This window comes from Hyla sarda, chromosome 7 (assembly GCF_029499605.1).
Source record: "Hyla sarda isolate aHylSar1 chromosome 7, aHylSar1.hap1, whole genome shotgun sequence".
NCBI classification, from domain to species: Eukaryota; Metazoa; Chordata; class Amphibia; order Anura; family Hylidae; genus Hyla; species Hyla sarda.
Window position 1 is genome coordinate 48,926,032 of NC_079195.1, and position 23,354 is coordinate 48,949,385.

Here is a 23,354-nt window from a genome sequence, read left to right on the forward strand (position 1 = left end):
GATATTTAACGGTATTTACCCTCCCATTATCATGTGACCCGTGGGCACTGCTTCTATCCTCCGCCCCCCCGCCCCCCCAGTTTATCAGCCCCGCTCGCATATGTAAAATGAAAGCACTGCTCTCCCCTCCCCCCCCCCCCGATAATTAATAGCCGCTGTGCTGTAGTGTACTATCCTGTGCCCGGGCTGCAAAAATAAACAAAATAAACTTTAACTCACCTTCCTACGTTCCCCCGTCACCGGCCCCAGGGGAGTTAAAGTTTATTTTGTTTATTTCTGAAGCCCGGGCACAGGATAGTACAGCACAGCACAGCGGCTGATAATTATTTGGGGGGGGGGGGGGGTGGGGTGTTCACAGGTCACATAAGATTAGTCCCTCGATGTGGGGGACAGCGCAGCGCAGGGCTGATAAACCGGGGGGGGGGGGGGGGGGGGGGAGAGAGAGAAGCAGAACAGCGCCTGCTTGTCACATATGATTAGTTGCACGTTTTGGGGACAGCACGCTGCGGCTGATAATTCATTAATTCGAGGAGGGGGGGAAAGGCCCAACCGGTATTGCGGTATAGGAAAAATTCATGTCGTGTAGGAAAAAAATTTCGGTATTTGGTATTAACCGCTATACCGCCCAGCACTAAGAGAAGGACAGGGGCGCTGTTCTGTATCTACTATTCACTTTATTGGCCACCTGTCCTTGGAAAAAGGGGCTTCACAGGGATCCAGCAACCAGATCCCCACTGATCACATATATTGAAGATCCTATGGAATCTTTTAGAAGCTTTCCAGTTTGACTGTTTGGCCCTCAGACCTAAAACATATCCCTAATCTACTACTACTTTAAATCCACAGAAACCTTCCTGAGCAGGCCAGGCTTTTCTTGTACTCTCCTGTTTTGTGTGTATGCTCATTGTCCTGTTTTTTTTCTTCCGCCATCAAATACCTGATCTCTGACCAAGCCTTGCTATCTTTTTCAGGTGACCCCGATCTTTAGCTCACTGAGCCGATATAACCCAACGCCCTGGCTGGGCAAATCTTATGAGGGCAAATGTTTTTCAGTTCACTGGTGGCTTAAGTTAGTAATTTGTCATAGTTCTGCTTGAACGGGAGGGTGGACTGTGCTATTTGTTGTTACATCCATCAGGCTGTCATTTCATATTAACCTTTTTTAGTGTCCTGTTTCTTGATAACTGTCTAATAAAATCATTACCAAGTTCAGCGTTCATCCTGGACGTTGCCTTTTGACTTACAAATCTTTCTTTATTGATGTTTCATTTTCTTCGTCTGCTAAGTACAAAATAATCTCTAAGTTATATAAAATGTTATTTTTATAGGTTTTGTTTTGTCAGTGGAAATTAGGGCAGGACATTGGAGTTATAATTTTGCAGTGCTGGGGTCAATGGTTTAAATCTGCATTGGACAACATCTGCATGTGGTTTGTATGTTTGCCCTGTTTAAGCAAGGGTTTCACATGTGCGCTAGGGTACAGTCACACAGTTCGATATGCAAAATTCTGTAAAACAGCTGTTTTGGTCTGAAATGAAACACTATTATCTCCTTAATGATCCCTTGGTGCTTCTGTGGCAGTGCTTTCCTGTTCCTTCACTGGTCGCTGTTCATCCAGCCTCTTGTGATGATGTATTGGCATGTGTGAGTGCTCCAGCAAGTGACTGGCAAGATACCATGTAATCACTGCCAGCGGAGTGCCATCCGAATTAGGGTAGTGTTTATCTATTTTACACTTTTGTCTGCGCTTGCAGATATTGCCCCGGATAGCCTACATTCTGCTGCAAATTTTCTGTACAGAAAATCTGCAATATTTCCTTCCTGGGTAATGATCTCCTATTACCTTTGTAAATCCTGGCATAAACCTGTGGAGCTTTATTGCTGTTATGCTGGGTCTTTAAAAGCTATGGACACATTGGCATGGATTTTAAAATCAATCATTTATTTGTATTGTGAATACAAAATTAAACTTAAAGGGGTACTCCGCTGCTCAGCGTTTGGAACAAACTGTTCTGAATGCTGGAGCCAGCGCTGGGAGCTTGCGCCATCATAGCCCCGCCCCCTTGTGACGTCACATCCGCCCCCTCAATGCATGTCTACGGCTGTCACGTCCCCTCCCATAGACTTGCATTGAGGGGGCTGTGTGTGACATGAGAGGCCAGGGCTATGATGTCACGAGCTCCAGGCGCTGGCTCCAGCGTTCCGAAAAGTTTGTTTCAAACACTGAGCAGCGGAGTACCCCTTTAATCTCCTGTTTGGAGAGATAAAAAAGGAAAAGCAAGTTATACAGAGCAACTTAGAGTGTGGACAGTAGGGGGAGCATAGGCGGAGGGCAACTCACACATTTTGTATATATGGAGGGAAACACACACAAGGCAATTTTGTTTTTGGAATAAAATGTTATAAAAAAGCAGCTATTTTGGACTTTTTTTTTTACGTTCACGCTGTTCACCGTACGGTATCACTAACATTTTATTTTAATGGTTCAGATATTTACGCACGCGGTGATACCAAATATGTATATAAAATATTTTTTTTAACACTTTTTGGGGGTGAAATAGGGAAAATGGGGCAATTTACGTTTTTGGGGGAGGGGGGTTTTCAATTTTTTTTTACTTTTATTTTTACACTTTAATAGTCCCCATAGGGGACTATTTAAAGCAATCACTCGATTGCTAATCCTGTTCAGTGCTATGTATAGGACACAGCACTGATCAGGGTTATCGGTCATCTTCTGCTCTGGTCTGCGGGAAGGCAGACCAGAGCAGAAGACTCCCGGAAGACAGCGGAGGCAGGTGAGGGGACCTCCGGTTGCGTGCTGGATGATCGGATTGCCGCGGCAGCGCTGCGGGCGATCCGATCATCCAATTAAGTGGCCGCAATGCTGCAGATGCCGTGATCGGTATTGATCACGGCATCTGAGGGGTTAATGGCGGACATCTGCGGGATCGCGGATGTCCGCCATTACCGGCGGGTCCCTGGCTGCGATCAACAGCTGGAACATGCCGCGCATGATCCGGGCATCGCTCCGATGCCCGTGGTTGTGCTTAGGATGTAAATGTGCGTCCTGGTGCGTTAAGTACCGCATCACCAGGACGTACATTTACGTCCTTCATCGTTAAGGGGTTAACAGAAGGTGTCCACAGAATTTTTTAATTATTTTTTATACCTTTTTAAAGGTGTCTGTAACCCTAAAAGGAGATATCCAGCTGGAGTTTTTTCTTTTCTAACTATGGCCATAGTGTTGGATATAAAAAATAAACATCTACTTACCTCCCGTGACTGTTGTCTATAGAAGCACCCGGGCCTCGTGTCATACTGCAGCTCTGTGAAGCGGGACATTTCTGTGGCCAGCAATTCGCTGAGCTGCAGTATGACACACTAAGCCCGGGTTTGTCCTTAGACAACAGTCATGCTGCAGCCTCCAAAAGACGATCACTGTAGGGGACCAGAGCAGGACACCGAAGGCATCACGGGAGCACTAGAAGTAGATGTTTATTTGAGTAAATTTGATTAAGTAGATGTTGAGCTCTCCTTTTAAAGGGTTACTCCGCTCCCCAGCATCCTGAACATTGAGTTCCTGAACGCTGTGTGCGGGCTTCCGTGTTCATGCCCGCCCACTCGTGACGTCACGCCCCTTCATGTGACATTACGTCCCGCCCCCTCAATGCAAGTCTATGGGAGGGGGCAAGATGGCCATTGCGCCCCCTTCCTATAGACTTTCATTGAGGGTGCAGGCCGTGACGTCCCGAGTGGGCGGGCGTGAACACGGAAGCCCGCACACAGTGTTCAGGAACTCAATGTGAACATTGAGTTCCTGAACGCTGGGGAGTGGAGTAACCCTTTAAGTTTAGGATTTTTTACCAAGACCATCCTTCTCAAACCTTCTGCTGATATCTTGGGGGTGGGGGTGGGGCTTTTTATCAGGCCACACATTTCTATTGCTGCAGAAAGGGTATTTAAACAAGCACGTAATGCATGGCCAGTAAGATTTATTCTTTCTCCATTTGGTATTCATTAACCCCTTAAGGACATGCGCCCTAAATGTACAGTGCTGCATAGCGTCACTTAGCGCACAGCGCCATACATTTACGGCGCCGTCCTGACGCGAGCGCAGGAGCTGCGCTCTCTTCATTCCTGTCAGCAGCCGCGGACCCAACAGTAACAACACTGTCGTGGGGATTACATCAGCCAAGATGGCGGACGGAGGTCCCATCACCATCTCCTGGGATCTTCTGCACTGATCTGCCTTCCAGCAGACCAGAGCAGAAGATCACTGATTAAACTGATCAGTGCTATGCCTTATGCATAGCACTGAACAGTATTAGCAATCTAATAATTGCTGTAAATAGTTTCCTATGGGGACTAAAAATGTGTAAAATAAATGTAAAAAGAAGTTTAAAAAAATTAGAAAAAGCCCCTCCCCCAATAAAGTTTTAAATCACCCCTTTTCCCCATATTAATACTCAAGCGTAAAAAAAATGATAAATAATAAACATATTTGGTATTATCGCGTGCGTAAATGTCTGAACTATAAAAATATAATGTTAATGATCCCATACGGCGAACGGAGTAAACGTAAAAAAATATTCCAACATTTCTGCAAACTGCTAATTTTTTTTTTATAAAAAGCGATCAAAAAGTAACATATACGCAAATGTGGTACTATACAAACTACAGATCATGGCGACATCCCTGAATATGGAAAAATAAGAAAGTTAGAGGTGGTCATAAAAGGGCAATTTTAAAAGAGTTTGAGATTTTTTAAAAGCAGTACAATAATAGAAATGTATGTAACCATGGGTATTATTTTAATTGTATTCACCCAGATAATAATGAACACATGTAATTTTTCCCGTAAACTGTACAACGTGAAAACGAACCCCCCCCCCCCCCACATTTGCAAAATTATGATTTTCGTTAAAATTTCCTTACACAAAAATTATTTTTGGGGTTTACCATACATTTTAGGGTAAAATGAGTGATGTCATTACAAAATGCAACTGGTCACGCAAGAAACAAGCCCTCATACGGGTCTGGGAATGGAAATATGTTATGTATGGATTGTATGGATTTTAGAAGACGAGGAGAAAAAAAACGAAAATGCAAAAATAAAATTGGCTGTATCCTAAGGTCAAAATGGGCTGTGTCCTTAAGTAACCCCTTTGTATTCAGTTGTGATTGTCATTTTAATTATTTAATCATTGTACCTGGACATTACTATGAAATTGCTACTTTACACAAAAATAGATGATATATTTCCAATAAATGTATAGCGTTTCCTTTTAGCTCTAACAGAAAACAATATTGTCACTTTTTATATCATACTCCATTCTGCAAGCTATCACAGTGGGCTTTACGTTTTTAGCGTTAAACCATCTTGTCTAATTATTTTAGCCTACAATCCCAATCTCCATAATGATATGGCTATAGGTTGTGTGCATAATTGAGAGAACCTTCGTCCTTTATTGGAGCAGATTGCCACCGAGGTACATGCATCCCGAAAGTCACAAGAGCATGCCTAGAAAATGAGGCTCTTCTCTATAAAACATTATGCCATAAATCATTTTGAAATTCCCACCCCAATAAATCTTCCACAATGAAAACCTTTTGATACTCATTCGTTATTAATGACAAGGAGGACTTAATTCTGTTGGCAAACAGTGGTGTTCCAATTTTATACATAGCATTTAACAGTCTAATGAGAGATGAATTTATATGTGCCGGCTCCGCTTTGCTCTCGATGGAAAGTTAAAGCTGTGGGTTTCTCCGGCTGCACACATACCTCATGTTTTCCTGATGAATATTAATGCTTATGAACAGTTTGACATCTTAAGTTTGTCATTGTTAAAAGGAAAAGGCGAACTTGCAAAGGTAGAGTTTACCATTTTCTCATCCCAAACGCTTCTAATGAAGATATTTGCATAAAGATAATGCGCAATTTAAGCTCAGAGATTGCTTGTTTTAACATTTTCAGATTTCCCTTTAAAATGTAAAGGTGCCAGTTTCATTTAATTAGAACCACGATACCTTTTATTTTTATTTTATTTTTTTGTTAAATATGTATATGTATATATATTCCTTCTTCTAGATATTTTTTTGACCACTTTAAAAAGCAAAGCTCAGGAAAAAGCGGCCCAGGTGCCGTCGTGAACATTGCTTTATCTTAAAAATAAAAAAGCATACACAGTAAATTTACTGTAAGATGAATATTAAAGTTAAGTTGCTGAGCACAGAAGCAAAAATGCTCAATATTACGAATTCTCTGCCTTGTGGATATCTTCTTTCTAATGCACAATAAGTGACTAATAAAACTGGAGGAAAGGAGAGTAAGCAACTTTTTACTTTTCGGTAAGCTCATAAGAAATAATATTTTTTTTTTTTGGCACATTTTGCTATGTTTTTTCTATGGTGTACATACGTTGTTACAGTTCCTGTTGCTTTCTAAACAACTTAGGGGGTGTTCACATCATTTGTTTTCCTATTTTTACCTTTAAACAACGGGAAATGCTCCAACGTAAATAGAGGCTTTGACAGATGCCCAACAATCATTTAATGATAATCCAACAGAGGCAGTACAATCGCTGAATTAAATGGGTACTCCGGTGGAAAACAATTCTTTTTAAATCAACTGGTGCTGGACTCCCCGGCCGGTCACCAACCTTTTCACTGCATAGACTTATACACCAGAAAGGTTGTACTTGATTGACAGGTGCAGAGTGAGACAATAGGCATCCCATATTAGTCTATGGGTGACAGATGCCCTGTTGAAGAGGGGTTATGCCCCACAAAATAAGTTGTTTGTGATACAATAAAAATTACAGATATCTTCATCGACTCGAGACAGACTGCCATTACTCCCTGTGTTTGGTAACAAGTATCCTTTCTTAAAGGGGTACTTCGGTGGAAAACATTTTTTTTTAATCAACTGGTGCCAGAAAGTTAAACAGATTTGTAAATTACTTCTATTAAAAAATCTTAATCCTTCCAGTATTTATCAGTTGCTGTATTCTCCACAGGAAGTTCTTTTCTTTTTGAATTTCTTTTCTGTCTGACCACAGTGCTCTCTGCTGACACCTCTGTCTGTCTCAGGAACTGTCCAGAGCAGGAGAGGTTTGCTATCGGAATTTGCTCCAGCTCCGGACAGTTCCTGACAGGGACAGAGGTGTCAGCAGAGAGCACTGTGGTCAGACTGGAAAGAAATTCAAAAAGAAACAAACTTCCTTTGGAGCATACAGCAGCTGATAAGTACTGGAAGGATTCATATTTTTCTATAGAAGTAATTTAAAAATCTTTTTAACTTTCTGGCACCAGTTGATTTAAAAAAAAAAAATGTTTTCCACCTGAGTAGCCCTTTAAGAAAGGATGCTTGTCATTGCACCAATCGGCAGGGAGTAAGGGCAGTCTGTCTAAAATCGATGAAGATCACTGTAATTTTTATTGTATTACAAACAACTTATTTTGTGCGGCATAACCCCTCTTCAACAGGGCATCTGTCACCCATAGACTAATATGGGATTCCTATTGTCTCTCTCTGCACCTGTCAATCAAGTCCGACCTTTTTGGTATATAAGTCTATGCAGTGAAAAGGTTGGTGACCGGCTGGGGAGTCCCTTCACTGATTGTAGCGTGTCTGAGGAGTGAGACCCAGTGTGAACAAATCTTTTCACATGTCCGGGAAACATGTCAAAAGTGTTTTTTTTTGTGTGTTTTGTATTGTTCACACAGTGTATTTTCAGGCATGTTTGGTGGTTGTCTGGTGGTTGTTTTCCATCCACGTCAACAAATGACATGTCATGGCTCCAACCACTGTAGAGATATATTCATAAATTACTATATTAGACAAAATGGGGTCTACTGATCAGTATATATTTTTTATGGGAATTATATTTATTAATAACATAGGGCAGTCAATAGACAGCTCAAAACACTATTCAGATGAGTAAAAAGTTTCATACTTTGAATTAAAGGGGTGCGTCATTTTAGCACTAACTGTGGGTCACAGTGTATGACAAAAAGTGTTCAAACCCTTTAAATTTCCTTTTTTTATACTGCAATGTCAAACTGTAAGATGAAAGTAGACGCAACCAAGAAAATTCTAGAAAAATAAAATATCTTAATTTGTAAAAAAAAAATATATATATATATATATATATATATATACAAGAAAAGATGAATTTATCGATTTTTGTCAATGTTCTATGGCTTAAACAGTGAAGTTCCAATTCCGTTACACCTGTCTATGTAGACTCTTGTTAATGGCACCTCAGTTTACAGTGTATCATTTCCAGGCGAGGTGGCAGTGCAATAATGAATATATTGAGCAATGACCATCGAGCCTCTAGCATTGGAGGAAGAATCCTCTGGTGAGGAAATCTGGAGTCTGAGCAGAAAGATATAAGACTGTACTTTATTCCGCAGAAGTTTGGGGAAATCAAAAGTGGCTAGTATTCATTGCATTGAATTTATTTATGTACTACATGTCTATATCTTTTTAGTGAAATTTCAAATTCATCTCTGAGTGATGGTAATGTTATTCCTCACAAAGCTCCGACTGCTTGTTGTGGAGGGATTTAAAGATGGAGAAAAGTTTTTTTTTTTTCATTTTTGGTACACAAGTGTCTTGGTACATCAATACTATTCCACTTGAAGCCTTCCACTTAATTCAAACATTGACAATACTTTTCCCATTTGTTGCACTTGACACCCGGCTTCTGGGTAAATCTCGGGATAGAAACATTTTTTAAAGTTGTTTTAAGTTATGTAAATGAAATGCAGCAAGGAAGGAAATTATTGTAATATGGACAGAGAAAGAAAGGTTTCTTCTACACGCAGCTAGACCGAATGTCTTGTACTACTTGTTATGTAAGAGCAGCCGTAATTACTTTGATAACTTTTTCAGCTTTTTCATAAATGTTGTATGGTTTTGACGAGAGAAAAGGAACAAACTTACAAAAAAGTTGATTTGTTGGGTAACTTTTCAGCTTCAAGTTATAGAAAACTTTCTGAAAAGTTGTCAAATGAACTATTTACTAGTGAGGCCCTGGTGTTTGCACCTCCAATGATAAATAAAACAATGGGATGTGGTGCTCTGTGGAGTGCTGTAGAAGTGACCATGGTTGTCTTCTGTCCTCTCACCTTTAACCATTTAAGGACACAGGGCCTGGCTCCCTGGTATATAATTACCCAGAACGTACCTGTACGCCCGTGGGAATTCTGGTCTTCGCCGCTCACCGGGTGGGGACTGGACCGGGATGCCTGCTGAAATCATTCAGCAGGCACCTCGTGCAAACCCCATGTACGCGATCGCCGCAAATCGCTGGTCAATTCAGACTGGCGATCTGCAGTGATTCCGGGTCATACGGGTCTCCAGTGACCGAGAAAATAAGGGGGATCAGGGGTGTCCAAGACACCCCCGATCCCCCTGAAGGGATAGGAGTGAGGTGGCAGGGGTGCCACCCCTCCTATCCCTGCTATTGATCGGTCATAAGCGACCGACCAATAGCAGATCAGGGGGGAGGGGAGTTCAAAGTACCGCCGCCGGAGGTCACTTAACGGCGGAGGGCGGCGGCGGGCAGTGATGAGGTGCGGCTCCCTGATGCAGTGATCCTACGAAAGCCGGTGAGTTGTTGCCTAGCAACATCTAAAGGGCTACAGTTTGGAGACCACTATATAGTGGTCTCTAAACTGTAGCCCTCCAGATGTTGCAAAACCACAACTCCCAGCATGCCCAGACAGCCGTTTGGGCATACTGGGATTTCTAGTTTTGCAAGATTTAGAGGGGTACAGTTTTGAGATCACTGTGCAGTGGTCTCTAAACTGTGGCCCTATAGATCTTGCAAAACTACAACTCCAAGCATGCCCACACAGTAGTTTGCTGTCTGGGCATGTTAGGATTTGTAGTTTTGCAACATCTGGAGGGCCACAGTTTGGGGATCACTGTGCGGTGGTTTCTAAACTGTGGCCCTCTAAATTTAGCAAAACTACAACTCCCAGCATGCACGAACAGCAATCGGCTGTCTCGGCATGCTAGGAGTTGTTGTGTGCCTCCAGCTGTTGCATAACTACATCTCCCAGCATGGCCTTTGGCGATCAGTACATGCGCAGGGAGTTGTAGTTTTTCAACAGCTGGAGGCACATTGGTTGGAAAATACTGAGTTAGGTAACAGAACCTAACTCAAGGTTTTGCAACCAGTGTGCCTCCAGCTGTTGTACACAAGTACAACTCCCAGCATGCATGGTCTGTCAGTGCATTCTGGGAGTTATAGTTTTGCAACAGCTGGAGGTTTGCCCCCCCCATGTGAATTTACAGGGTACATTCACACATGTGGCTCATCCCAGAATTCCGAGCAGTGGATGATATACCCTCCTTCTCGGGCGAATCTAACTAAGTAATAAGGAAAAACTGGAATGGCATAGTTACTGAAAGTGGTAGATGAAGCTAGATAATACATGTAATATATCAAAAAGAGAGAACAGATACATAAAGAAATACATTATAATACAGATGGGTGAGTAAATGTAGGTTATCTCAATATCAATGTAGTTCATCTGATAAAAACACTAAGGTCATTCTTATCATTCATCCCTAAGCCTCCCTGAGCCCGGGTTCGGATGATCCATTTGATTTCTTGTCTTCATAGTATAGTCTCTTTGTAAATGCCTGGTGGAACGTAGTCACTCTTTGTATGCTGAGCATTTTTCAATGTAAAGGGGTACAGTGAGCATTTACACCCCACAGGTGTCTGACAGATTTTTGGAACAGTGGTCCCTGAAAATGAAAAATGTAATTTTTCATTTGCACAGCCCACTGTTCCAAAGATCTGTCAATCACCAGTGGGGTGTAAGTGCTCACTGCACCCCTTATTAAATTCTATGGGGTGTAGTTTACAAAATGGGGTCACATGTGGGGGGGTCCACTGTTCTGGCACCATGGGGGCTTTGTAAACGCACATGGCTCCCGGCTTCCATTCCAAACAAATTCTCTCTCCAAAAGCTCAATGTCGCTCCTTCTCTTCTGAGCATTGTAGTTCGCGCGCAGAGCACTTTACATCCACATATGGGGTATTTTCATACTCGGTAGAAGTGGTGTTACAAATTTTGGTGGGCATTTTCTCCTATTACCCCTTATAAAAATTTAAAAGTTGGGGAAAAACCAGCATTTTAGTGAATAACAAATTTCATTTACACATCAGACTTTAACGAAAAGTCGTCAAACACCTGTGGGGCGTTAAGGCTCACTGTACCCCTTGTCACGTTCCTTGAGGAGTGTCATTTCCAAAACAGTACGTCTTGTTTTTTTTTTTTCTGTTATGGCACCATAGGGGTTTCCTAAATATGACATGCCCCCCAAAAACCATTTCAGCAAAATTCACTCTCCATAATCCCATTGTCGCTCCTTCCCTTCTGAGCCCTCTACTGCATCCACAGAACACTTTACATCCACATATGAGGTGTTTCCTTACTCGAGAGAAATTGGGTTACAAATTTGGGGGGGATTTCTCTCCTTTCAAAAAATGGCACTACTAGAACATGCGAGTGTAAAAAATGAAGATTTTGAATTTCCTCCTTCACTTTGCTGCTATTCCTGTGAAACACCTAAAGGGTTAACAAACTTTCAGAATGTCATTTTAAATACTTTGAGGGGTGCAGTTTCTATAATAGGGTCATTTATAGGGTATTTCTTACAGAAAGGCCCCTCAAATCAACTTCAAACTTATCTGGTCCCTTAAAAATTCAGATTTTGAATTTTTCGTGAAAATTTTGAAAATTGCTGCTATACTTTGAAGCCCTCTAATGTCTTCAAAAAGTTAAAACATGTCAACTTTATGATGCCAACATAAAGTAGATATATTGTATTTGTGAATCAGTATAAACTTTTATTTGCAATATCCATTTTCCTTACAAGTAGAAAGTTTCAAAGTTAGAAAAATGCTAAATTTTTAAAATGTTCAAGAAATTTGGGAATTTTTCACCAAGAAATGATGATCATTTTAATAGTATTGACCCAAAGACTAAAGAACACATGTCATTTTTACCGTAAACTGTATAGCGTGAAAACAAAACCTTCCAAAATTTGCAGAATTGCGGTTTTCTTTTAAATTTTCCCACACAAATAGTATTTTTTTGGTTGCGCCATACATTTTATGGTAAAGTGAGTGATGCAATTACAATGGACACCTGGTTGCGCAAAAAACAAGCCCTCATACCAGTCTGGGGATAAAAATATTAAAGAGTTATGATTTTTTGAAGACGATGAAGAAAAAAACGAAAACGTAAAAATAGGGGTTAATTATGCTGAGGATTTAAAGAGTTACTCCACTGGAAAACATTTTTTTTTAAATCAACTGGTGCCAGAAAGTTAAACAGATTTGTAAGTTACTTCTTTTTTAAAATCTTAACCATTCCAGTACTTACCAGCTGCTGTATGATCCACAGGAAGTAGGAGTAGGAGCAAATCCCCAAGCAAACCTCTCCTGCTCTGGGCAGTTCCTAAAATGGACAGAGGTGTCAGCAGAGAGCTCTGTGGTCAGACAGAAAGTAAATTAAAAAAGAAAAGAACTTCCTCTGTAGTATACAACAGCTGATAAGTACTGGAAGGGTTAACATTTTTAAATAGAAGTAATTTACAAATCTGTTTAACTTTCTGGCACCAATTGAATGTTTTCCAGGGGAGTACCCCTTTAAGGGAAGTTTCTCTTGGCAACTGTAGAGTTTCCAAGAACATCATGCTAATGTTTTAGGGCTACAATGCACTAGGTTTAGCAATTCATCTTTTCACAGGTTCACTTACTGTAGTAATAATACTGTTATAACACATGCACATCATAGTGGTAGGGCCCACCTGCTTGTGTTTCCCCCTCTCTTAGGGTGGGTTCACACTACGTTTTGTCCCATACGGGAGCGCATACGGCAGGAGGGAGCTAAAAGCTCGCGCTCCCGTATGTAACCGTATGCGCTCCCGTATGCCATTCACTTCAATGAGCCGACCGGAGTGAAACGTTCGGTCCGGTCGGCTCATTTTTGCGCCGTATGCGCTTTTACAACCGGACCTAAAACCGTGGTTGACCACGGTTTTAGGTACGGTTGTAAAAGCGCATACGGCGCAAAAATGAGCCGACCGGACCGAACGTCTCACTCCGGTCGGCTCATTGAAGTGAATGGCATACGGGAGCGCATACGGTTACATACGGGAGCGCGAGCTTTTAGCTCCCTCCTGCCGTATGCGCTCCCGTATGGGACAAAACGTAGTGTGAACCCAGCCTAAGCCAGAGCTGGGACCATTCACACAGAGGGCTCTCAATTTGGGGGATTCATAGGAAATTCATGGCTTACCACAGCCAGCATAGAGTCACTACTTTTATCTTGGTTCACGCAGCAGTATAATAGTTTTTTTTACTTTACTTTTAAAAATGAAGGTGCTGAAACATTAAAGGGGTACTCCGGCGCTTAGACATCTTATCCCCTATCCAAAGGATAGGGGATAAGATGCCTGATCGTGGGGGTCTCGCCGCTGGAGACCCCCGTGATCTTGCACGCCGCACCCTGTTAGAATCAGTCCCTGGAGCGTGTTCGCTCCCGATCTGATTACTGGCGATCACGGGGACGGAGCATTGTGACTTCACGGCTCCGCCCCTGTGTGACATCACGCCCCCACAGCTGTCACGCCCCCTCCGTTAGGCTAGCATTGAGGGGGCGGAGCGTGATATCACACGGGGGTGGAGCCGTGACATCACAATGCCCCGTGATCGACAGTAATCTGACCCGGAGCGAACATGCTCCAGGGACTGATTCTAACCTGGTGCGGCGTGCAAGATCATGGGGGTCTCCAGCGGCGAGACCCCCGCTATCGGGCATCTTATCCCCTATCCTTTGGATAGGGGATAAGATGTCTAAGCACTGAAGTACCCCTTTAATAGAAGTGTCTCTTGGGTTGAGTAGGACCAACCTTTTTTTTTTTTATAAAGCAGAACCAGGTGAGGCCACTTTGCACCAAAACAGAAAATAATCCCAATAAGCCACTAAGGCTGGAGTTTCTAGACTGAATAGTCATTCCAGGAAACTAGTAGCATTACAAAAAATATTGCTAATAATACTAGAATAGCTGCTGTTCCTCGAGCTTCAGCGCACTGTTGAAAAATGAAGTGGGCGGGTCGGCTCTCATGAATGATTTTATTCGATTAAAACCTCTGGTTGTTGCTTTATTTTCCTGCAATAACTGAAGAGGAAGCAAATAAATCTACCCAGTGCAATGGCATGATTTCAGAACAAATCAATAAAAATAATGACCCAAAAATTGACAAACATGCAAAAAAAAAAAAATCCTAATTATGTTTATACTTCTACATTGGGTACATTCATGTGTCAATAGGCTTTGGGTTGCATTGCTGTTTAATAATAGCCTAGAACAGTGGTCTTTAGAGATGAGCGAACTTACAGTAAATTCGATTCGTCACGAACTTCTCGGCTCGGCGGTTGCTGACTTTTCCTGCATAAATTAGTTCAGCTTTCCGGTGCTTCGGTGGGCTGGAAAAGGTCGATACAGTCCTAGGAAAGAGTCTAATAAAATCTAAAAAGAATTGTAGTTGATATTCAACTTGTGATTAAAGGGGTATTCTGACTCTAAGACATCTTATCCCCTATCCAAAGGATAGGGGACAAGATGCCTGATCGCGGGGGTCCCGCCGCTGGGGACCCCCGTGATCTTGCACGCAGCACCCTGTTATAATCAGTCCCCAGAGCGTGTTCGCTCGGGGTCTGATTACTGTCGATCACGGGGGCCGGAGCATTGTGACGTCACAGCCCCACCCCGTGTGATGTCACGCTCCGCCCCCTCAATGCAAGCCTATCGGAGGGGGCTTGACAGCTGGCTTGTTCTTTGCGCCACCAATTGTACTTTATAATGACATCAATCATTTCACCACAAAATTTACGGCAAAACCAGAAAAAAAATATTTTTGGAGCAAAATTGAAAAAAAAAAAAAAAACGCAATTTTGTAACTTTTGGGGAATTCTGATTCTACGCAGTACACTTTTCGGTAAAAATGACACCATATATTTATTCTGTAGGTCCATACGGTTACAAGGATACTTAATTTGTTTAGGTTTTATTTTATTTTACTACTTTAAAAAAATTATAACTACATGCACCAAAATTAGTATGTGTACAGTTGTCATCTTCTGACACCTATAACTTTTTTATTTTTCTGTATACGGGGATATATGAGGGCTCATTTTTTGTGCCATGGTCTGACGTTTTTATCGGTACCATTTTCGTTTTGCTGGGACTTTTTGATCGCCTTTTATACATTGTATAAAGGGTATACAAAGTGACCAAAAATACGCAATTTTGGACTTGGGAATTTTTTTTACGTGTATGCCATTAACTGTGTGGTTTAATTAACATTATATTTTCATAGTTCGGATATTTACGCACGCGACGATACCACATATGTTTATTTTTATTTACATTTTTTTAAAAATGGGAAAACTTTTATTAGGGAAGGGGTTAAATCACTTTTATTAACTATGTTTTTTACTTTTTTTTTTCAATGTTATAGCCCCCATAGGGGACTATAACATGCAATACCTTGATTGCAGACACTGATCAATGCAAAGCCATAGCATTGCATTGATCAGTGTTATGGGTGCTCTGCTGCTCCAACTTGGATCTCAGGCACGGAGCAGCAGAGTGACGATCAGACAGCGGGAGATAAGGTAAGAAACCTCCCGCTGTCCTCTCAGCTGTTTGGGTGAAATTGTGGCGGTCCCGAACAGCTCACTGAGTTAACCGGCAATGATTTGCTCCCGTTTTAGATGCCGCGGACAACTTTGATCGCGATGTCAAAAGGGTTAATGCCGGACATCAGCCCGATCGGCGATGTCCGGTATTAGCTGCGGGTCCTGGCTGCTGATAGCAACCGGGACCTGCCGGGTATGAAGCATGCTCAGCTCCTGAGCGTGCTTCACATAACAGGAGCCGGCCACAGGCGTAAGTTTACGGTCGTGGTCGTTAAAGGTGTATGCCAAACTCAAAAAGTTATCCATCATCCACAGATGACAAGCTAATAGCAGTTTGATAAATGAGATTCTACCATCAATCATAAGAAGGGAAAAACATTTTTCCCTGAATGAATGAAACGCAGTGTCCGGCTGATGGCCGATTATTTGACTGGTTAAAATGACTTGATCAGCCGATAAATTAGTTCTTGCTTGTTCATTGCTCGGCTGTGTAAGGGTGCGTTCACACTGCTGAATGTACGCTGGAGATTCAGCCTGGCAGCGGCTGTCGGGCGGTAGGACCATTGATGGCTATGCTGGCTATGCTATCCATTCTCTGTGTGGAACAATTTCAGCGGCCGCTGAAATTGCTCAGTGTGAACAGGTCTCGCAGAAACCCATTCACACTGATGTAAAAGTTCACTGTGTATAATTCAAATTTGCGATATTTTGTGAATATATAGATGAATATTTGTCCTATATTAGCGAATATCGCGAATTCTTTATATTCACATATTTGCATATTTGGATATCCGAGGAAGAAAACAGTGAGGGGGTGGGCAACTTTACTATTGGTTGCTAGGGATGTTGTTGATAACTTCTGACAAGTGTATTTGCATCATTCTAATTGGCCCACAAGTGAAAAGAAGGAATATGCAAATATACGCATATGCGAATATGTGGAAAAACAAATATTCGCAATTTCGAATATATAGCAAATATATTCGCAATATTCACGAATTTGCATCCGCATAGTGTGAACGCGCCCTAATACGACCCTTAGCTGTAACAAGCAGTTTACACCTGTATCAGCAAGAGTAAATACACTCCCAACGGATTTGCAACAACTTTTTCCCACACATTTCTGAGTGGAAGATCTCCTCATATTGCCCTGCATTGTGGATTTTTTAATTTGTAGCATGGCAATTTATGTAGCAAATTGTTCACAATTTTTTGCCATTTTTTTTCATTGTCTTCAATAAGTCAACAACCTATTACTGTGGATTTTGTTGAGGATCTCCAGTATATCTGCAAAAAAAATGTTTTCATTCCTTAAAAAAATCTCTGGCAAAATGTGGCTTGGGTTTGTATGACAGATTTTACTGCAGATTTGCTGCCAAAACCACCTGCTTCGGCTGGTTTGACTGGTTTTTCATAACATGGATCTTAAACATAGTCAATAACTGAACATCAAGTGCATGGGAAAGTTGCAGAAGTGTTCAATTCACAATATAATCAGTTAAGCTTTATTTACTTAACCTCCCACAATATAACCCAGGGCCACACGGGGACCTCACATCATATTAGGTCGGCTTGGGCGGCTAATAGCGCACGTCACCAATCGCGGTGATGCGTGCTATTAACCCGTTAGATGCGGCGATCAAAGTTGATTGCTGTGTCTAAAATGTGAAAAAAGCATTCCAGGCAGCTCAGTCGGGCTGATCGGGATCACCGCAGTGAAACCGTGGTGTCCCGTTCAGCTAGGACGCAACAGGAGGGTCCCTTACCTGCCTCCGGTGCGTCTGATCCGCGATTGATTGCTCCAAGCCTGAGATGCAGGCTTGAGCAATCGACCGACGATAACACTGATCAGTGCATTGCTATAGCATAGCATTGAACAGTGCTGGTAATCAATGTACTGCATGTTATAGCCCCCTATGGGGGCTATAACATTGCAAGTAAAAAAAAGTGTAAAAAAAGAGTTAACAAATGTGATTTAACCCCCTTCCCTAAAAAAAAGTTCAAGTCACCCCCCCTTTTCCCATAAAAAAATAAATATAAACATATGTGGTATCGCCGCATGCGTAAATGTCCGAACTATAAAAAATATATCATTAATTAAACCACACGGTCTATTGCATACACATAAAAAAATCCAAAGTCCAAAATAGCGTATTTGTTGTCACTTTTTATACCATTAAAAAAAAGTGATCAAAAGGTCTGATCAAAACAAATGTGGTACCAATATAAACTTGAGATCACGGCACAAAAAATGAGTCCTCATGCTGCCCAGTACGCAGAAGTACGACAAAATCCAACCTATATAAGTATGGAATCATTTTAATCGTATGGACCTACTGAATAAATATAAGGTGTCATTTTTACCGAAAAATGTACTGCGTAGAAAAGGAAGTCCCCAAAAGTTACAAAATTTAGTTTTTTCTTCAATTTCGTCACACAATGATTATTATTTTTTTTTGGGGGGGTTTTGCCACAGATTTTTGGGTAAAATAACTGACGTCATTACAAAGTAGAATTGTTGGCCCAAAAAAAAAGTCATCATGTGGTTCTGTGGTTGCAAAATTGAAAGGGTTATGATTTTTAAAAGGTGAGGAGGAAAAAACGAAAGTGCAAAAACTGGAAAACCCTGAGTCGCCTAGGGGTTAATGTAGACCATCACTTTAGGTGGCGACTGAGTACTATGAATACTCTAGATACATGTTATTGCATTTGCATGTCAAACAAATACAAGAAAGGACCCCAAAGAGCATAGGTAACTCTATATCCTTTCATTTCAGAGTGGAACATTTATTGGCTAGAACAAACTATATATTTGGAGCCCAGGCTGCCATGGAATGGGGCAGTGATACTATTATTTTCTGGGTTGAACTTGCTTGAATTGTTTAAAGAGTTCATTAAATCAAATTCCACAATGCAGATCTAGTAAATTAGAGGACAATTCTGGTCGGCGGTTTCATTCTGTATTCTCTTATTTAGGATTAAGGCACTGGAAGACATGAAAGTCCCTTATACTTAATTGAGTGCAGTGTTTCTTGATTTGCATATATAGTACATCTGATTTGCATTGTACAAAACCGAGCACACAACTCTCAGCCCCTGCTGGTTACCCTACTAGAAACTTGAGAGTTGTAATACATATTTTTTTCCCTTTTACAGTCTTTTTATTGAGGAAAGTGCCTGTTTAAAATTCATTTACAAGATAACCTCTTTCTTTTTTTTCTTCTTTTAAGGGGAATTAATTGTTGTAACTGGGTTTCTTTAGCTTTTCCATATTTGAAATTCTCATTGAGGGCAATTCTGAAGCCACCATTAAAACGGTGTCAAAAGATTAATTCTCTAATCCCAATTCCTGTGAAAACGAGGGATGAAAGAGACGAAACAAAAATGCATTTTATTTTGCAAATGATCCTTAATTTGCCATGAAAATCAATTCCTCTACTGTAGTCAATTAATATGAATAGCTTTTAGCTTTAGGTAAAATCGGTACAGATTAAACTGCTATGATCTTAGCAAAGGCATTGGCTCTTCATCTGGCTCTGCTATCCTGCCATGCGACTGCTTCGACTATGTCTGTGACATTGGCTGTTGGGCACGCAACGTGGCTGCATAATTGTATGAGAGCAGAATCCTGAAAAACCCTTAAGGGCACATCCCACTACTATGGCTTCATGGAAATGTTCCTTGTATTGTATATGCTACAATTGCTGTGAAATCTTGTTAAGACCGCTTATTATTTGATTGCATATTGAGGCCAGGTCTTATGCACAGTGGCACAGAGACCGATATAGCTAACAACTGTGCTTTATTTTGGCCAATAGGCAATCATTTTGGTCAAATAAATGTTAAATTATGTCTTTTTTAACCCAATAAAAATTAAATGTGTTCCTCCTTGCAAGGACTTCATCACATCTGGTGGTTATAGCTTTATAAATATGACCCAAAAATGTGAATTAGATCATAGCTGCAGATTTGATGCAGTCATGGCAGAGGATGTGATCGGAGGACGTAAAGGCAGCTCATGTGATCATTATGGGGCTCTTTGGAAAGAGGATGCCTGGTCCTGGTTGGCCCATTCTTTTTGCTGTTGGAGGGCAAGAACATGAGAAGATCTTCCTTTCCATATGAACTTCATATTATTAAACAAGGGGTTATGACTAGGCCCAAGGGTTGCATAAAGGCATTAAGATGATAAAGAAGCACAAAGCACAAATATTTGTCCATTTTATTGTTGGGCTCCTCTCTTCTAGGTACGCTACTCATTTTGGTGTATGTTAAAATGGAAGTCTATTGGTAGAAATGCCTTTGAATGGTCGAAACAACCAACACAAATACCACACAGAAAAAAAATTATTGTGGTCAGAGCACCTTATATTCTTCTACTGAGTACAAGAAAAGATTTAGCTGCTGTGTTTTTTTGCAACCTAAAGGATAATTGTATTTTAGTGTCACTGCCTTTAGATGAGTCTTCAATTGATGAAGTTGAAGTAACCCAGAACAATCATGGAGGAAGATGCAATGCTATCTTCTAGAGAGTCCAGACTCTGTGTAAGGCCTGGCAGAATTGGGTAAAGGAAAAGTGGACCTTTAGAATTTAGCAGCTCCCAGTAGGGTCTGTTGATTTTGTAGATTGGTGCAGGTTACTGACCCTTAAGATGTTTGGCATGCCAATTAGTGGGGGCAGTCTATAACTATAAAGAACATCATACCACATATCAAACACCAGTTCAAAACCCTGCCATGAGAGGCAACACGTGGTTGCAGGATGTCCTGTACTTATTGTTAACCTATTAGTGTCCCTCATATCACCACAAGGTGACAGTAATATTCAATGGGTGCCCAGATCATAACACCAGCAGTTGGGGCAGTGTTTCACTCCACAGCAAAGGCAGGAATAAAGAGCTCACCACAAGTCCTCCATACTCAAACCTGACTTTTATTGGGTCACAAACAAAACCTGGATTGGTAGCATAATAATGATGATAGTTTTTTTTTAAGTACACATTGATTCCGGTGCACTGTACACTCAAATTAGTCCTTGTCCCCATTGGGACTCACAATCTAGATTTACCTATAGATATGCTTTGAAGTATTGGAGGAAACCAGAGTACCTGGAGGAAACTTGTTGCAGATGTTTTCCTTGGAGCTAAGCACCACTGAAGACAGGGTCATGAGATCAGTCTTGGCTCAATATACCAATGTGTACAGTGAAGCAGGGTCTGAAAATCCAGGTCAACTGCAAAAATCCCACAAAATTCAAACAAGAAATATGCTAGAAAACTCAGAACTGAGCTAAGACTTTGAAACACTGTATTCACTTGCTTTTAAAGGTTGGGCAGGCTGACCTCATATGCTGTTCTGGGTTTTTGACCAGTTTTACATACAGTGAAGAGAGCATTGGTAGCTTTTACTGGCCTGTACATTATACTACCAAATATAATACTACAAAATGTTGCTTTGACATAAGATGTATCAATGCTAGTGATCTACAGCTATCTGTGCTCAATTCATGTGTGTCTATTTATAAACCACTTGTCTTCCTTTGGTTACACCAAATCACAACAGCGGACAAGATCAGATCCTACCATTGTACCCCCACACTAGGTTGTCAGCATAGTTCCCCCACATTAGGTTGTCAGCATAGTTCCCCCACATTAGGTTGTCAGCATAGTTCCCCCACATTAAGTTGGCAGTATAGTTCCCCCACATTAGGTTGTAGTTCCCTCACATTAGGTTGGGAGTATAGTTCCTCCACATTAGGTTGTAGTTCCCCCACATTAGGTTGTCAGCATAGTTCCCCCACATTAGGCTGGCAGTAAAATTCCCCCCAACATTAGGCTGGTAGTATAGTTCCCTCCACATTAGGTTGTAGTTCCCCCACATTAGGTTGTAGTTCCCCCACATTAGGTAGGCAGTGAACCCCACAGACATACAGCCTTCAGCGATATACAGTGTATGGCTGGAGGCTGTATGTCTGTGTACTGCCTCACTTCAGTGCTCTGACCACCGCTCCTCCAGTCCGGGGTCATGATCTACTGCTATGGCCTGTAGGCCATAGCAGTAGGTCCTGTGACCGGAGGAGCGATGGTCGTTGCACCGAAGAGGATGTGCAGCTGGTAACTTACAATGCCCACGCGTCCTCGCTGCTCCGCTCTGCTGTTGCTATGGGCATACGCACGGTGCTACCTCCCAGCGGCCCATATGTTTTTAAAGTCAATGCGGGGACGCAGAAAGGTAACTGGGACATCCTAGTGTCCGTAAAAGATCTTGATGGGGGAAGTTAATCTTGGCCGTGACGCCCGGGGTATGGATAATCTGCAACACCCGGTGTATTAGACGATACCCGGCATAGGACTACCCCCGATTTTTGAGAACATTCCATGGGGTAAAGAAGAAGTCTTATACGCCAGAAAATACGGGGTGTGTGTGTGTGTATATATATATATATATATATATATATATATATTTCTTTTTTGACATATAAAGTATTCATGTGTACATTTTTAATTTTAGATGGCCCTAACCAAAGAAAACTGCAGATTGGAAGAGGTGCTGATCAAGATCCCTGTTGGGGAGATTCAAATTTCGGGATGTGAACTGGGAATACATGAGATCAAATTTCTGAATTGTGATGCCACTGAATCAGGGTAAAGCTTCTTTTTTGACTGTCCATGGTATCTTAGGATGTGTAAGTTTTTGCATATACAGGTAAAAAAAATATAATGGGTCCTACTGTATTTAGGTGGACTGTTAAAAAGGACCTCTTGCAGCAACCCCCAAAAAATAAGATTGTGTTATCATTAAAGGGGTACTCCAATAAAAAAAAATTTTAAAATCAACTGGTGCCAGAAAGTTATACAGATTTGTAAATCTATTCTTTTAATCCTTTTGATACTTATTAGCTGCTATATACTACAGAAGAAGTTGTGTAGTGCTTTCCATTTTGACAAAAGTGCTCTCTGCTGACACCTCTGTCCTTGTCAGGAACTGTCCAAAACAGGAGAGGTTTGCTATGGTGATTTCTGATACAGAGCTTCAAATCACTTGTGTGCAATATGTCTGTATATATGGGTACTAATATACAAAGCCCCGCTTACAACATAGTGGCCCATATTAGGACATGTCCTATAGAAAACATTTTAAGGTTTTTATTTGAAATCATTGAAAACTATTTGAGCATGAGAAAAGTGATAAAATGTAACGGCTATTTGGTAAAAAAAAAAAAAATACCATAACAGTAAAGTCCAATTTGTTGTAGGCAAAATAAATAAAATGCATGCAAACGTCACTAAAATACCTTAAAAAACACAAAGAAAAAACACAAAAAGTTATAGCTGTTAGATCATTGTACTTGAAAAGTTTTAGTTTGTTCTTTGGGTTTGGGTCATAAAGGCCCAAAACAGTGTAGATACCTACCTAGGGTAATTAATTGAGGATCGCTTGTGCTTGATATCAGAATATGGTGCTCCAACTTCTATGTAGATGTGTTATAAAATTTTAGACCTATTAAGATTTCAAATATAATAGTAAAAAAGTGGACAGATCATTAATTACAAATACCCCATGCTCCCATCTTGGCACTTTGAATGCATGATGTTTTATGCACGTTTTTCTTT

The 23,354-nt window shown here is 41.2% G+C and overlaps 1 protein-coding gene across 3 annotated transcripts in view; it reads left to right on the forward strand.

The window, feature by feature from the left end:
• Nucleotides 1–23,354, forward strand: part of MGMT (O-6-methylguanine-DNA methyltransferase) — a 453,528-nt gene that overhangs the window by 41,801 nt on the left and 388,373 nt on the right. For all 3 annotated transcript variants that reach the window (XM_056529548.1, XM_056529549.1, XM_056529550.1), the window contains exon 3: nt 22,252–22,385. In XM_056529548.1, coding sequence (XP_056385523.1) covers nt 22,252–22,385 — 134 coding nt within the window. The remainder of the gene's footprint in view (nt 1–22,251; nt 22,386–23,354) is intronic.